Genomic DNA, 17,033 nt, shown 5'->3' with positions numbered 1-17,033 from the left:
TTAAAGAGTTTAAATGCTCCTTAAGCCAAAGAATCAACACTCACAGCTGTAAAACCATCAAAAATCAGCTGAACAAATCAAAAGGGCTCGAAACATAATGAGGCTCAGAGGTAAAACCACATAATATCATCTCCTGTTCTCTATTTGCAGGTTCTTATTCAGACAGCTGTACAACATCACAGATTTAGCCAGAGGGCACATTCAATCCTCCAAAGACTCCAGTTAAACTTTCATTAAAACATCAGTATTCTCCTCAAATAGGAGAAGATGTATAAATTATCTTCAAGAGTCATAATGTTTGGCTTATAATTCACAGTCTTTTATATAGATCCCTGGGGTTTAAACCTGCCCGTTTATATTATTATATTATAATCTAATCAAAGAAGCTAAATATGTAAAGTGTTAATGTAAGGAACACCTCTCCCTTGTGGTCAGACTGGGTACTGCAGTAATGACTGTGCTCTTCCAGTCAGATTATTAATCAGGTACATTCTCTTTCAGGATTCAAAGTCAAATAAATTGATAATAAAAATGAATGAATAAATACATAGATGCGTAGTAGACAAATAAACAAATGAATAGTCTGATAAAGGAATATATGTATAAATAAATAAATAAAATATTGTAAATAAAATTAAAATAGGATAAATATCCATCTCTGTGCCAACATTTAAATTAAAATAAAATGAATAAATAAATAATCAGATTTTTTTAAAATCATTTTCAGTATATTTTTCTCTCTGCCAACATTCAAATTCAAATAAAGAAATACAAAATAAATAATCATATCAGAAATACCTCTTTGTATAGACGCAAGATTAAAATTAAATAAATACATACAATTAAAATGTATTAAATTTATGAATAATCATGTCAAAAATGTCTCTCTATCTTCATTTTTTTAATGAAAAATAAATAGATAGATGAATAAATACATCAATTAATTAAAATGAAAAAATAAATAAAAATGTAAAATAAAAATGTATAAAATCAAATGAAAATAAATAAATAACCAGCTAAAAAAACATCACTATTTGTATATTTTAAATAGATACATAAATTAATAAAAATTGAATAAAAAATGAAAATAACAATAAAATAAATGAATAATCAGATCAAAATTCTCTCTCTCTCTCTGTATATTTTTCATTCTGTTTATTTTCATGCTTGACCTGAACAACCTTGCTGTAAACTGGTCGTACGTTGTTGTGCCGACACTCGGGGCTCAGTCAGCGAGCGATTCATGAATCACAAAGAGCAGCCAGGGAAGATGACATCAGTGACATTTGGGGCGTCGTACGCAGCCGTGGCTGTTACTGAAACACAAACCGCTGCTGGAATGTGCACAATGTTTCACACAGAACTACAGCAGAGAGAGAGGAGTTTTACTCTGAGACGCTCTCCAGTAGTAGAATAACAATAATGCATAAATATGTGCACAAATTAAATCAGTACTGTGTGATGTTCTTGAGGTTTTCTGCAAAACGAGTACTTTTAATTTTGGATCTTTAACCCTCCTGTTATGATCATTTCTCAGGAACAGCAATAATGTCCATGGGTCAATTTGACCCGGGGCATGTTAGCTATCCAGAATTGTCAATAAATCCCAATAAACATTGTTTTTATTTAATCAATAACTCCATTACTACCCATTTCAATCAATATTTAGTGCAATGGTGTTCTTTACCTCTCACTGATCATGGTTTAATGACGATAATTCACTCGTTCCTCATAAAAAATGCATGTTAAAACTTATGTTATGTACATTGGAAAGATCTACATATTAAATACAATAGTTTTGTTTTAGTTTGACATTAATTTAGATATAATGATAGTCTAGTTTTTTTAACTTTGAAACAGGACGGTTCAGTAGATTTTGATGCTGATACTTTTGTACTTTATATATTATTATTATTATTTTATAATGTAATTTATAATATTTCCTTGTTTTTACATTTTTATATTGTATTTTAATTGTCTCTTTTGCACATTATGACTAGTTACTAACTTTATTCTATTTTATTGTATTGGTGTTGTGTTGCTCCATCCTGTCTATCTATCTATCTATCTATCTATCTATCTATCTATCTATCTATCTATCTATCTATCTATCTATCTATCTATCTATCTATCTATCTATCTATCTATCTATCTATCTATCTCAGTAAGTAAGTCAGTAATTAGTTACTTGAATGCAGGACTTTTACTTGTAGTGGAGTAAATTCACAGTGTGGTATTAGTACTTTTACTGAAGTAAGGGATCTGAATACTTCTTCCACCACTGATAATAAGAAACATATTGTGAAAGAAAACAACAAAATAATGACATACTGAGGCATCATAAAAAGGAAAAAAGGAATCATATTGTGGAAGAAAGCCACAGGTGGATATTTTCTATTTATTTCTAATTGAACAAAGATCATGCACAGCAGAGCGAGCAGCAGACAATATTATAGGAGAGGAAATTTGATTTGCAGCAGGGAGCAGAGAATGTAATCAAAGAAGAATAACCACAAAATAAATAATTTAGTGTAATTTTTACCAAATCTTTTGCAGCCTAACTTTCCTGGGTGGTCAAAGGCATGACTCAGTATGACACACACGTCACCCCTCCTCCCTTTCTCTCCCTCCTCAAGGACAATTAGAGGCCATTTGCTCTCGACTGTGGTGTTGATGGTGTAATCAAGGGTGTTAATGATGACTCACATTTGGAAGGAAAGAACAAACAGGTACACACAGCGCTGCCTCTAACCAAACACTCTCCCAGGAACATAAAAAGTACAAAGAGATGCTAAAAATGTCATCAAAGGAGCATAAAATGTGTGTTTTTAATGATTAAACTCAGTTTTTTGTGTGTAAATGCTTGCGATGTTGCAGAAAAACGGGCAAAAATGCCATTTTTACACTTTTTTAATGACTCTAATGTAACCTTGTTAGGTAAACAGTTCTGCCACATTATAAATACCTCCCTTTTTTATTTTGATTAAAAAAACACCACTTTTTGCATTAACTGTTATGCAAATGCGCAAGAATCTGCTGTCTTAAGTGATTAATTTAGCTGTTTTGTTAAAAGCAGATGATGCATCTTTAAGCAGTTGCAGTAAAATATGACTAATCACGACGCCGAATGCTCTCACTGTTAGATAATGTGTCACTCTGTGTGATAATCTGTCTCGTTTCTGCAAGTAAATCTTGCAAAAATGCTAAAACAGTGTGAGGTAATCAGCAGTTTGGGTGTTTGTTTTTTTTTGCTGACATTCATGTTGTTGGTGTCTTCACGTTTATTAGAAAGAACAACCCTAAGTCAACTAATTTCTTCAAAACTTTTACACCTCCTACGTTAATGTGGTGATTAATATCTGAACACATGGTCGCAATAAAAACAGAAGAAGAAGCTCAAACTTTTATACAAAACTGTGAAATATTTAATGTTCATGACAACATAGAAAGTAGGAGAGACCGGGGTTGGTTGGCACAGAGATATTTTACAAAAATATAACATCAAAATTCAGTTTATAGTATCAAAAGTTGTGAACTAAACATATTATAAAACCCTGTTAGATAAGAGGTATTGGAAATGTGTTACTTCTAGTTAACAGACAGAAATCTTCTACATTTTGATATAAGATAGGAAAGTCTGTGATGAGTGAAAAAATAAAAAATTTTGGGTAAAATATGAGCGGGGTTGGTTTGCACATGTGCTGTAAATGTAGTCAATCAGTTAATGCATGTTTTGGGGTGGATTTGTTTAAGAGATTAAGGGTTATTTTTGAAAGATTTTCAAAATAGGATAATTTTAAAAATATTTGTGAATGATAAATGGCATAAATAATGATACTTTCCTACTGATGAATTACTTAAAAAAATATTGTTTGGTTTAAAAAAAATAGCAGATATTCTATTAAATGTCAAGTTTTTTGGTTTTTGTTTGACTTAAATGTTCAAAATGTATCTAGTTAATGTCTAGAACTGGCTGTATAATATAATACACAGTGTGGATAATGGATAATAATGTTAAATATTCATTAACAAAGTTATTTGTTGAAGGAAGTAGCCTTCTGAGTACCTTTGCGTAGTCAGAATGGTGCAAAAAAATGCACAAAAGTCACATAAATAAGGTCTATTTTAATTCAAGCTAAAAAATTATTGAATTTTTGCCCTCTTAAATTTGTAGTGGTAGCAAAAATTCCATATCAGTTCGGCTAGTTGGCACAACATGTCTTAAATCATCAATCACCTAACTTTAGAAAATAGTTTTTCACATGAAAACATATTTACTTACAGCTGAAATCTCAACCTTGTATTTGCTGCAGGTTAAGATATTCTTACATAAATTACACCAGAGAGTAAAAAAAGTGTGCCGACCAACCCCGGCCTCCCGTTTAGAATCAAAACCGCTTAAATACCACTTCATGTTGGAATAATGCAACATTAACTGTCATAATTAAATATGTCTCATTGGGTATAATAGCATGTATAGAATAAATGGGCATTTACATTACATATTTACAATCTCATGTACAATATAAAAGCTGCTCGCCACAGGTCCTCAGATTCAGCTGAGTCTCAAAACTCTTAAGTTCTTATCTCTTGTTGCAAACGCAGCTGTTGTTGTGGTGAAAAAGCAGCGCGGCCGCCCGCCCGTGGCAATATATCCACGTCAGAGTTTTCTTCACAGGACGTGGTAGACGGGTCTGGATCCGGGGCTCTCCGGCGTGCAGGGCTGCGAGTCGGAGCTGGCCGGGGAGAAGGTAGCCATGTCTCTCAGAGCCGCCGGTCCGCAGCCGGACTCCACCGAGGACAGCCGGTCCACGATGCTGGAGAGACACTCCAGACTGGAGGCTCCGGCTGCCTTATCGCCTAAACTGTCTGAGAAGAGCAAGATAGAGGACATATGTTGAGTAAAAATCACCAAAAAAAGGATGTTTTATAATTATTTTGATGTTAATTCTAGTGCTCACAGAGGCTAAACACAACATGCATTTAAAACAGTCTATTATTAATTTATCAGGTTTTTAAAAGCACTATTCTGGCACTAATGGATGTCATATTCATATCAGGCTGCAGTTGCTGTCAAAAGGTCTTACCATTCTTTGCATATGAATAACTGTTGCTGTAGTTTGCATTCAGATGTTGCCACACTGGACTGTTACTGTCAGCCTGCAAGGAAATGAGGAATCAAATTTACCCTTGGGTTCTTGCAACAACAACAAAAAACAGTGTTATGTTTGCATAAATATATATATATAGGAAGAAGAAGGAGCTGCATAAAGTGCAAAAAACAACCAAATGCCCTTCACGATATTCCGGACAGGCTAATAAATCCCGAATTCCAAAGTTATGGGCTTCTTTATTTCACATCCACCTTAAAGCCAAAGTGGCAGTGTATGCACTCCCTTCCCCTGCCCGGGCTCTGAGCGTGCCGAATCGATTGTATCAGTGGAAGCAACACCAGTTTGTGCAAGATGACACTTTCTCCTAGTAAATCTGCAGAAAATCCTGGCAGCGGTGCAGAACATGCAGTCAGGATGGAATGCAGAAAAGCGCCCAAGTTTTTTCCTGCCAGACTTCAGTAAGGTGGATTTAGCTCGGTTTATTAGGGCTATAAAGTGTCCGGTGGTGGGAAAGCCATTACTCCATCCAGAATGATAAGTTCTTTTGTATTAGCTGATATGCAGTCACCTTCAGACTGTTGTTGAGGAAAAACTAATTCAACCTGACCTTTTAATAACAAGCATCACACACAGAGGACAGACATACTTGTAACACTAATAGATTTTTGCATTAAAGAACTATAAGAGTATGACATGCATGGAGAAGCATGGTAATTGAGGTCTTGGGGCGAAACAAGCTTATTTGATTAATAGGTTTCTAAATTGGAAATCCAGGCTTTATTTTGAAATGAAACCCTCTACATGGTAATGAGAGATCACAACGGGGCTTCAATGTAAAACTCTGGAGATACTTGGGTCAGCATTAAAGGCCTTTTCAGGGGAAGTTTCTACAAAGTTCTGCCTTGCATGCAGTTATTTTCAACGCCTGACAGTTTGGTTTTAGAGCTGCAGCAAGCTCTGCACCACCAGATGTTTGCATGAAAGAGGCTGAACATGTGGATCTTACCATGCCGTCGGAGCAGCTGGACAGCGGGCTCCCGGGCTCCGAGCTGCTCTCTCCAGGTAGGCCGTAGTAGTTTTCCACCTGCTCTCGCAGCAGATCCTGCAGGCTCTCGATGTACTGGATGGCGTTGCGCAGGATCTCCACCTTGGGCAGGCGCTGGCTGGGGTTGGCCGAGGTGCAGCGCCTCAGAGCCTCGAAAGCGTGGTTGACCTTCTTCAGCCGCCGGCGCTCCCGCATGGTGGCAGCCCGCCTGCGGTCCACAAAGTTGGATTTGCGCTTACAGGCCTTGCAAGCCCATTGGAGGCAGTGTCCCGGCTGGTGAGGGGCTCCGGGGACCCTCACGTGCTCGTCCTCCTCGGAGCCATCGAGCTCCATGCCGGGGCCGAACTCCAGGCTGTCCGGGGACGAAGCACAGGCTCTGTCGTAGTAGACCTGGGATGGCGAGAAGACGTCCATGTTGGCTGAAGAAAGGAATGGATGGAGAGATGGGTGCAGAGGAAGGAGTGGGGTGAGAGAGAGGAGACCTCTGAGTGATATGAGGGGTCTGTTGCCCCGGGCCCCCCTTATATGCCCCCAGGCCGGAGCCCAGGGCCCACATTGGCCAGATCTAATTACCATGGCCCATTGGCTGGGCCAGAAGGCAGGCTGGGGTTAGCTCTGCTCCCTCCCTGCCCCATCCCAGCCCGCTGCCTCTCACCCCCCAGTACCCTGCAGAGTTTCCCACATCTGCACTTACTGGTGTTTTCCTACTCATCACCACCCTCTCCTTCCAACTGCCCTTCTCCTGCAAAGCCATGATGAATACAATGCTTGGGAATGTTTCAGAAGTGTGGGTGAACATTTGCAGCTTTACCCACCACATGACCTGTTTTTAAATACCTATAAGTGCTTCATTTAGCTTGATTTATCCGCCTCCAGGCATCACGTCAGGCCCGACAGTGAGAGTGACATTTTTCTATGAAGACATAAATATTATAGAGTGCGTTGTGTTTAGTCAAACTGTGCAGAAAAGGAGCACTTGTAGGAGGGAGTATGCAGGCCAATTTTTACGGTGGAAGACAACAGCGTTGCAGATGCAGCCCAGCTGCAAAGGAAGGTGTAACATTTCAAGCCCAGTGAATTCACATTAGAGTGGTAAGTCCCCTCTAAACACCCCGAGCTCATCACTGGAGGTGCTGCGAATGAGGTGATGCCTGTTTGCCAAAGCTCATTAAAAACAGTAATTACAGAATTGACACCGCTGCACAAGTTTGGCCCTCGAGGACCAAATTCTTACCATTAAAAGTTATTGACACAAGTCAAGTGCTTCAATTCGGCACAACAGATGGTCATTATGATGCAGGACTTTGTATTCAAGTGGAGGACTGAGGGAGTGAGGGGGTTTGAGCAGTGAGTTAGAGGAAGGTAAAGTTGTTTATAGCAGTGGTTTCCCAATGTTTTGGTCTGAGGTATTGCTGCAGCCCTGTCAGATGAACTCAACCAATAAATGTTCCACTTTTTTATAAATAAACTTGGATATTGTCATTTTTATACAATTTATTTAGGTTGCTTTGGTCAGCAGTTGTACTACTACTTGGAGTGAACCTGAATATTTTAACAGACACTTTTAGCTAATTATCAGAACTACTTAGTCATTACTTTTATTTCTAACATTTATTTATTACTTGTAGCTAAACTCCTGTGCTTGCTTGCTCTAGTAGCCCACATGTCAAACTTTAAGCTAACTGTTTATCCAAGACTTTGTGCTAACCATCCCAACTGTTTATTAATTAGCTTTAACTAGCTATTTCAACCATTTAGCCATACTTTAAGCTAAAACTTTCAATAATTTAGTTTTATTATTTTAAGCTAACTATTTCAACCATTAAGCCATTATGTTACTTTTATCTATCTATTTTAACAGTTTGTTCATTAGTTTTAGCTAAGTATTTCAACCATTTATCCGTTACTTTAAGCTAACTATTTCAGCAAACTACTTCTCACTCCATATAATTACTTTTAGCTAACTACGTCAACCATTTATTACTAACTTTAAGTCTACTTCTTCAACTGTTTATTTATTCATTTAAGCTAACAATTTTAACTGTTTATTCAATACTTTTAGCTCACTATCCCAACTGTTTATTAATGAGCTTTAGCTCATTATTTCAACCATTTAGCCATTACTTTACTTTAGCTTTCTATTTTAACTGTTTACTCATTTCTTTTGGGAAGCTATTTCAACCATTTATCAATACTTTAAGCTAAAACTTTGAACCATTTATCCAAGATATTTCAAGCTAAGTATTTCTACCATTAAGCCCTTACTTTTAGCACAAAACAACAATTTTAAAAAGTCTAATCACTTCAAATGTTTTTATGTTAAATCTCAACCTGAAAAGTAACTAAAGCTGTCAGCTAAATGTAGTGGAGTAATAAATGAATGTAGTGAAGTAGAAGTATGAAGTAACATAAAATGGAAATACTCAAGTAAAGTACAAGTACCTCGAAATTGTACTTAAGTACAGTACTTGAGTAAATGTACTTAGTTACCTTCTCAAGTTGTTTTAAACATTTTTAAAATTATTTAAAAGCACTTTCTTTCTCATTAGTGCCTCATCCTGTTGTTGTTTTAGGCTTTTTACATGTGTTTCTAGAAAATAAAGATGCTATAAAGTGATTGTATATCTACCACAGGGATGGGCAACTTAAATGCTGGAGGGGGCCACAACTTTTCATCGACACTACCACAGGGCCACATATAGGACCGTGCACTTAACCAGATATAAAACTGCAATTTTAAATATGTTTACAGTGCAGTAACTTAACATATTTCATGCTCAAATGCATGTATAACAGTATAAATAGGAATACAAAAGGTTTGAAGCAAATAAAAAATAACCACTTACTGTGATTTCTTTTTTTTCAGTGCAAGAACAGCAGACCAACATTAATTGCAAGAAGTAATTTTGTGCATTTTTACACTGCACTTTTAAGATTTCATGCATGTAGTTGTACTGAGGGCCACTTCAAGTGAGGGTGTGGGCGGTATGCGGCCCCCGGGCCTCCAGTTGCCCATCCCTGATCTACCATCTCAACATGTTTTAAACATTTTTAATATTATTATTATTACTATTATTATTATTATTATTATTATTTTAAAGCACTTTCTTTCTCATTAGTGCCTCATCCTGTTGTTATTTTAGGCTGTTTGTATGTGTTTCTAGAAAATAAAGATGGTGATATAAAGTGAAAATAAAGTGATATCTACCATCTCAACATGTTTTAAACGTTTTGTTTGTGTTTCTGTTTTTCTAAAAGCACTTTCTTTCTCATGAATGCCTCATGCTGTTGTTGTTTTTGGCTGCTTACATGTGCTTCTAGAAAATAAAGATGGTGATAGCCTATTTTGTCTCTCTATGTGCAGTATAGTTCTCTCTCAGAAGACGAGAGACTGTCAGACTGAAGGAGGTTTTTTCGTCCTGACGAGCAGACTGCTTTAGGTAATTATGCTGTTGACAGCTTACAAGGATACAATGCGGATATTTCTCACAATGTGTCAAAACGTTTGGCGCAGCCCCCTTCTCTGGGAACTGCGCGCACCTAAGAAAACACCAACTACCTGCTGCCTCTGAATTGCGGTCGGAGTTTGGATTAGGCACAGCTGAAGAAGACATCGGCTGGCATGCGGCTGTAGCTGCTGGGTAGATCAAAGGCTGTCCAGGCTGAGAAACAACGGCGACAATGAGAAAACCTGCTATCAACTCGATAGCTGATTGAGGCTGCAGCACATGTTGTTATTTGGGGGAATATTGGCGCAGTCGTTGCGCGCAGGCCGGCGCTGTGATCTGGTCTCCTGGGAACTCTGTAGAGTTTGCTTTTCTGTTGTTCTCAAGGGTCAGAGACAGAGTTAAGTGAAGGGCAGGAGGTGATCTTTTATGTCCATCTCCCTCACGTCTGAAAACCTTATTTCTTCTAAACGGCCCCATGCTTTGACTTAATGTGCTGCTTGTTTTGGTGCAACACAAGCCCCCTGACAGAGAGGCGATTTATCACCTACAAGCTGCTTTTTCTCAAAATTAAAGCACATGTTTAATAATATTTCGTGTAGTTTAAGTGATTAAATGCTGCTGGTGAAATAAGAAATTTAAGATTTTCATAAAAATCATATTTATTTAGAAGTCCTTCAAAAGAAAACAGTTATGTGATGGAAAAATCAAATCATCAAATCAAACTTTATTTATACATATAAATGCAACACAAAGTGCTTCACAAAAAATAAGAAATAAAACAACCAATAAAAATGACAAAACCCACCCCTCCCATCCCCACATACACATCTGTATGTATACATACAAAAAGTGTTTAATTTAAAGAAAGAAAGAGTTAACTGGGTTTTGTTAAAGTGACAGTTCACTAAATAAAAAATAGGTTTAGCCTATTATGCTATTTCATTATCCAATAACCATAACCATATAATGGCCATCAATAATTTTTTTTTTTTTTTTTAGCAAGCTGCATATCCATTATTGTAAGCTACTCATTTGAACTGTTTAGCTTCCATTTAGTCATTATTTTAGCTATATGTTTTAACTTCTGTACTTGCATGCTAACTAACACATTTTTACATGACTCGTCATCTTCACAGTTGACTTATTGTGTAATATGTGGATATATTCTTTTTATCAAATCATATATACATATATACATATATTTTTGGTCCATATTAGTTGAGCAGTTCTTCAAAGGAACAGTTGTGTAATATAATGATGTTTAATTTTGAAATACATTACTTACTTACTACATACTTTTTTTTAAAGGGACAGTTCACCACAAAACCAAACATAAATGTTTTGTCTGTTATGTATTTCAAGTAACCAGATCCCAACAAACCAGAGGTGGGAAATGTTTGTGTGGGACAATGAGGGATCTAACTTTTTTTTTTTTTTTTTTTTTTTTAATTAAAAAAAATCTCCTATGGACACTGCTTTCGTATGACAACATGACTTTTTTTTCTTTGTTATCTATGAGTCAGGAAAATGACCAGTGCTTTTACTATCACAGTTTTTCAGTTGTTTTTCTACATGTCTAAATAGTAAATTGTTAATACTTGGTAACTGTTGATACCTTTCTTATATTCTAGTTTATACTGCTTGATTGCTATTTTTTGTTATTTTTATTGAAACTTCTCTCTGCTGTAACACTGGAAATTTCCCCATTGTGGGACGAATAAAGGAAATCTTATCTAATCTGCTGACCTGTAAGACTGTGAGTGCTGCCCATTGTGAACATAAACAAATGCATACATGCAGTTATTTCACCTGCTGTTACCTTATCTGTCTGGCTATCATGGTTAAGTTTCAGTAGGAATGCATTCACTGATCAACATATAGAAAAACCCTCTGAGAATCACCTTGCACCAGCTGAAAAAGCTAAAAATGTGGGACACTGTCCCAATACATGGGACAAGGGATAAAAACACTGTGCCGTTCCACATAAAGTGTGACACCTGGTCACAGTACCTGTAGTGCTTTTTCATCAATCAAGAATGTTTTGATGTGACTATTGCCCTTTTCACTGTATTCTAATGAACAAATTTGTATGATGTCTTTTGCAGCCAATTTGTATGATATCCTCTGAAATATGATACATAACAATCACTGTTTTAAACATGTCAATATCACTGTTTTAAACATCACAAATACTATTTTGAAACACATTGTGAATGTTAGGATAGGATAAGGGTTTAGGCAACAAAAACACTTGACTAAGGTTTGGAAAAAAGAACAGCATTAGGCTTAAAAAAAACTATAAATCAGGACAAAACAACAGAGCATGAAGACTGGCCTCCTGGTTGAAAGTTGTGGGTTTATTTGGGCTGTCCACCTCCCCTCCCACTCAGATACATGAACTCTGTCAGAGGACAAAATTGAATTCCAGCACATTACTTTTCGTAGAAATAACTACAAGATTTTTAAAAGAATAGCTTGTGTTTTTAGTATAACTCCTACATGAAACTGCTTACAACAAGGTCTGTGATTACTGGAAAGAGACGTTGTTTTTCAAATTTTTGGCACTTTAAACATCACAAGCTGAGTAGCATATAGTCTCATTATATTAGAAAGAAGACAGCCAATTTTACCTCCAAAAACCATCTAGATCAACATACTGCACTACAGTTATGGTTTGGGTGTGAACTGTCCCTTTAAATGGTATTTCCCCCTCCACATAAAGTCAATTTTTCCTTTCCCCGCAAGAATCACTGAAACAAAAAAAAGCATTTTGAGTGGCAACAGCATTTGTTTGGCAGTGAGAGGTGCACCGCCAGCCCTGCTGCACTGAATCCTTTTCCTACAGCAGGATATTCAAGGAAAGTCTGGATAAATCAGAGCATTCAGCCTGCAGGCTTATGTATCCCCCCCCTCCTGTAACTGCTCGCCTTTCATCAGCTTTTGACTTTTAAAACACTGCCTTCACAGCCAAATGAGAATTATATGGTGTCATCGGTACCACTAAAAAATCCCTGTAAAGTTAGACAAGAGAGAATCGGGGCTCTGAGAGGGAGCTGGTGGAGCAAACATGAGAATGAGGTTCAAAACACAGCTGGGTGTAGAGTTTTTACAGCAACTTCTAGCAACACAAAACACAGGGTTATATTTAACCTGTCTGCAGAATATTTAAATTTCAGACAGAAATAAGTGCCCTCACTGAACCACTGAACTTCTTTCTCTTGCACAGAGTGTGATTGTTGATATTAGGACTACAGTTTAAATGCATCCATTAACAAACAGGCTTTAAATTAGCAGAAACCCTCGGAGCTGCAGTGCAGTATCAGATGGAGTGAGTGGGCAGGAGCCCATTAAAATCACATTACTGTTTAGGGGGATCACGTTTCTGTCTGGTTTCTGCAGAAAAACAGGAGATTTGGTAAAAGATATGAATAGTTCTGTTGAAAAGGATTATTGCATGGCTATTAGCTCTTAATTCTACCCAGTGGTGGAACAAATATTCATATCTTATACTTAAATAAAAGTATAAAAAACAAATAAGAAAAATACTTCATGACAAATAAGTCATATTTTTTTTTTAAATTTTTAGAAAATTTACTGTGAAAGGTGTAGCTATATTATTTATTATTATTTATTTGTATGTTTTTTGTATATATAGCTTTTTTTCTTAGTTATTTGTATTTTTGTCTTGCTTTCATCTTTTTCTTCATTTTTTATATCATTTTTCAAGTAAAATTTGACTATTTTACAAATATTCTCAACATTTTTCTCTTAAATGTAGCAGAGTAGAAGGACATCGAAGATTAGATTAGATAACTGTATTAATTCCCAAAAGGGAAACAAAAAAATAGTATTAAATGTGAAATAAAACCTTAAAAATTGACAATTCAATCAACAAAAAAAGTGCAGAAAAATGCAGCATGATCCCAATACACTTTACAAATAAAAATAATGCATAAGACAAAGCATCCAGCATGCAAATAAAATATAATAAAACATAAGAAACACATTAAAAACATCTGCTAAACTAGTTCTGGGGTTGGATATAATGAATACATGACAGAACTAACAGCAAGCATCATGAACATTAAAATTAAAACAACCACACCATAAGTATCAATGTTAATAACTTCATGTTACGGCTGAAATAAAATGTGTACAGGAAGGTTTTCTGTTTCGATTTCAGCTGAGCATTTCTTCTTTTACATGTAATAGAAGGTCATTCCAAAGGAAAGAAAGCCAGCTGATTTTTCTGAAGAAATGACCAGCATCAAGAGAGCAGAGAGGGCGTACCGGATGTAATTGGCTCAGATGATTACATGTAAGCTGGTGCAAGACCATGCAAGACCTTTTAAGCAAAAAGAAAGTCTCAAAATCAGCTCTGGCTTGTACTGCACTGAAGAGAGGCCAGAGTGGGTTTTATATGGTTACATCTTTTAGTTTTTCTTGAGATAGCTGCAGGATTCTCAACAAGCCGAATACTTCCAGTAACACATTAGGAAGACCGGAGAAAAGAACATTACAAAAATCAATTCTGGAGGATAAAAATGCACAAATTACAGTTTCAGCATCAGAGAGTTTTGTACGACCACATGTGTTGTTTGTTCAGCAGCTTATTCAGCCCATATTTACCAGGGCTGTCATTCAAATAAAATATTTAATCCTCTCATCATGGACAAATATAATTATGCAGTTGTATGTAGTTCTATTAGTGGAAAATTAATTAAAGGGCTTAACGCATAAGCATAGAAGTGGAGTTACATCCAATAACCCCTATTTCTCGGGAATGACATAATAACATACTTAACTCTAATATTTGCATTTGTGGTTATGCATCACGCTGTTGTGGCCGTGAGTTACTAAAACTAACAAGAGCGGAGTGTTCTAAAAGTAGCACACACGTCATTATACAGTCATGCAAAAAATGATTAGACTATTGTTTTCTTCAATTTCTTGTTCATTTTAATGCCTGATACAACTAACGGTACATTTATTTGGACAAATATAATGATAGCAACAAAAATAACTCATAAAGGGTTAATTTAAGAGCTGATATCTAGACATTTTCCATGGTTTTCTTGATGATAACCAAAATCATCATCACCATACAAATGTACCTTTTAGTTGTACCAGGCATTAAAATGAGCAAGAAATTGAAGAAAACAAGGGTGTTCTAATAACTTTTTCCATGACTGTACATACACGTATGATTTGTGGTTGCATAGAAAAGTTTTGTTGAATTTACAAAGCCACTGATCTAGGTTTAGGAGAAAAAACTTCCTTGTAAGATGTTATAAAAGACAGTTTAAACTGTAAATGAATGTACGTAAATGCTGGAAGTTGCATATTTACGTAAAAACGTGAGGCATGGAAGTTCAGTGATGTTTAAATAACATCTTTTACTTTAGTTTTTACATGGGATACGAACCCATTCAAACAGCCTATGAGGTCGTACGGTTTAGAGGACTTGGAGGTCTGATTTTGGCAGCATTACTAACATGAAAAAAATAGTGTCTTGGTTATAGCCTTGATATGAGACTGGAATGTCAGAAATAACAAAGCAAAGAGTTCATACACATGCAATTTTTCTTACAATGACGTTAAAACACATCTTCTAAATGTGAGGAAACATGCACGTATCATGTGTCATTTAAAAGTTTCACAGCTGTGGGCACTAAAGACCTTCCTTAACCAGTCACTCAACACGCCAGAAACACTGAAAAGGTGGTGACCTTCAATTTTAAATACAGTTTTAACTCTTTCTTTTCCTCTGAAGTCTTCTGATAACATGTGTGACACTTTGCATGGACACGTGTGTGTGTGTGTGTGTGTGTGTGTGTGTGTGCATGGAAACGTGTGTGTATGTGTGTGTGTGTGTGTGTGTGTGTGTGTGTGTGTGTGTGTGTGTGTGTGCTTGTCTTTATATAGTTGTGAGGGCCAACCCTTGGCAGAACACCAATATTGTGAGGACATTTGTAGTTGTGAGGACATTTTTCGCGGTCCTCACAAAGAAAATGCTAGGATAGCCTCTAAAGGCCTTAATTAATCATCTGTATGAATTTCAGGGAAGGTCCTTACAGAGATGGTAAACCCTGAAATTTGTTTGTTGGGCTAGGGGAAGTGGTGGTCCTCACAACTACATAAAGACATGTACGTGTGTGTGTGTGTGTGTGTGTGTGTGTGTGTGTGTGTGGTGCTTGTCTTAATATAGTTGTGAGGGCCAAGCCTTGCCAGAACACCAACATTGTGAGGACATTTGTAGTTGTGAGGACATTTTTCCCGGTCCTCACAAAGAAAATGCTAGTATAGCCTCTAAAGGCCTTAAATAATCATCTGTATGTATGAATTTCAGGGAAGGTCCTAACAGAGATGGTAAACCATGACATGTGTGTGTTGGGTTAGGGGAAGTGGTGGTCCTCACAACTATATAGAGACATGTATTTGTGTGTGTGTGTGTGTGTGTGTGTGTGTGTGTGTGTGCAGGCCTGAGAGATGAGACCGAGTCCCAAAGGTCAGCCAGGGCTTTGTGCCTGGCGTACCCCGACATCATCAACAAACGTCCCTCTCTCATGTCAATACACGACAAACAAGACTCAATGGATTTCCATGCCGTTCGCATCATGTCATGCATTTTAATAGCTCGCATGTAAACGCTCCGCCATGTGATGACGAAGCAAGTGATGATGAATTAAGACCTAATGGCTCCGATTGCTTCATTATCCCGGTGGGCTTTGCACTCGCAAGCCTGCTGCCAAAGTTTCCATGTCCCCAACATATGATAGGAGAGCAGAGGCACGCTGTGTTTGGAGGGGACTCGAGTTACTGTGGTGGGATCAGTCCTGCTGGAGGCCGCTTGGAACAAAGACACGCAGCCCGGCAAATTATTCAAGGGCAGTTTAAAGAGATTTTATGGACTTCTAATAGCCGTGAATGCTGCAAGAAGTGGTAGACCTTGAGCTGGTAATAGGTTTTTTTTACTCTTCTGGTATAAAACACAGAGATACAGAGAGGGGCAGAGTGACCTTTTCATATCCAGAGAAGGTTTTACCACCATTTGTACCTGAGAAGAAACTTTAAACATGTCATATTTCCATGTTGACTGAAACAAGTCCTTCACATAGGTCATTTGTTCCTGCCATCTAATATGAGCCCAAGGAGCATCTCTTCAACAATCGACCTTTCATAACAGTTACATTTTAAAACTTGGTTAAAGTTGTGAAACGGTCACAGTTTGTTTAGGTTTAGGCACCAAAAGTACTTGGTTAGGTTAAGAAAAAGTTAATGGATTGGGTTAACATACTGTGTTCTGTAAACAAAGTAGTACTTTAAGTAAAAAATAATGCTTCCTTCATTAAATCATTGCAATAAATATATAAAAGAACACCAATCGTTTGCTTGATTTTCATTAACTGTCTCTGGCCTAACTAC

General features: G+C 36.9%; 1 protein-coding gene across 1 annotated transcript; it reads right to left on the bottom strand.

Moving 5' to 3' along the window:
* Positions 1-3,237: 3,237 nt before the first annotated feature.
* On the bottom strand, positions 3,238-6,807 carry myf5 (myogenic factor 5). The gene is made up of 3 exons (XM_059325914.1): positions 6,121-6,807; positions 5,088-5,160; positions 3,238-4,869 (listed from the first exon to the last, which is right to left on the bottom strand). The coding sequence occupies exons 1-3, from the start codon at positions 6,733-6,735 to the stop codon at positions 4,673-4,675; spliced, it is 885 nt and encodes a 294-aa protein (XP_059181897.1). The 5' UTR covers positions 6,736-6,807; the 3' UTR covers positions 3,238-4,672.
* Positions 6,808-17,033: the final 10,226 nt, after the last annotated feature.

The sequence above is a fragment of the Centropristis striata genome, chromosome 22 (genome assembly GCF_030273125.1).
Source record: "Centropristis striata isolate RG_2023a ecotype Rhode Island chromosome 22, C.striata_1.0, whole genome shotgun sequence".
NCBI classification, from domain to species: Eukaryota; Metazoa; Chordata; class Actinopteri; order Perciformes; family Serranidae; genus Centropristis; species Centropristis striata.
The sequence above is the reverse complement of the archived record's forward strand: the minus strand, read 5'-3'. Positions and strand labels throughout refer to the sequence as shown.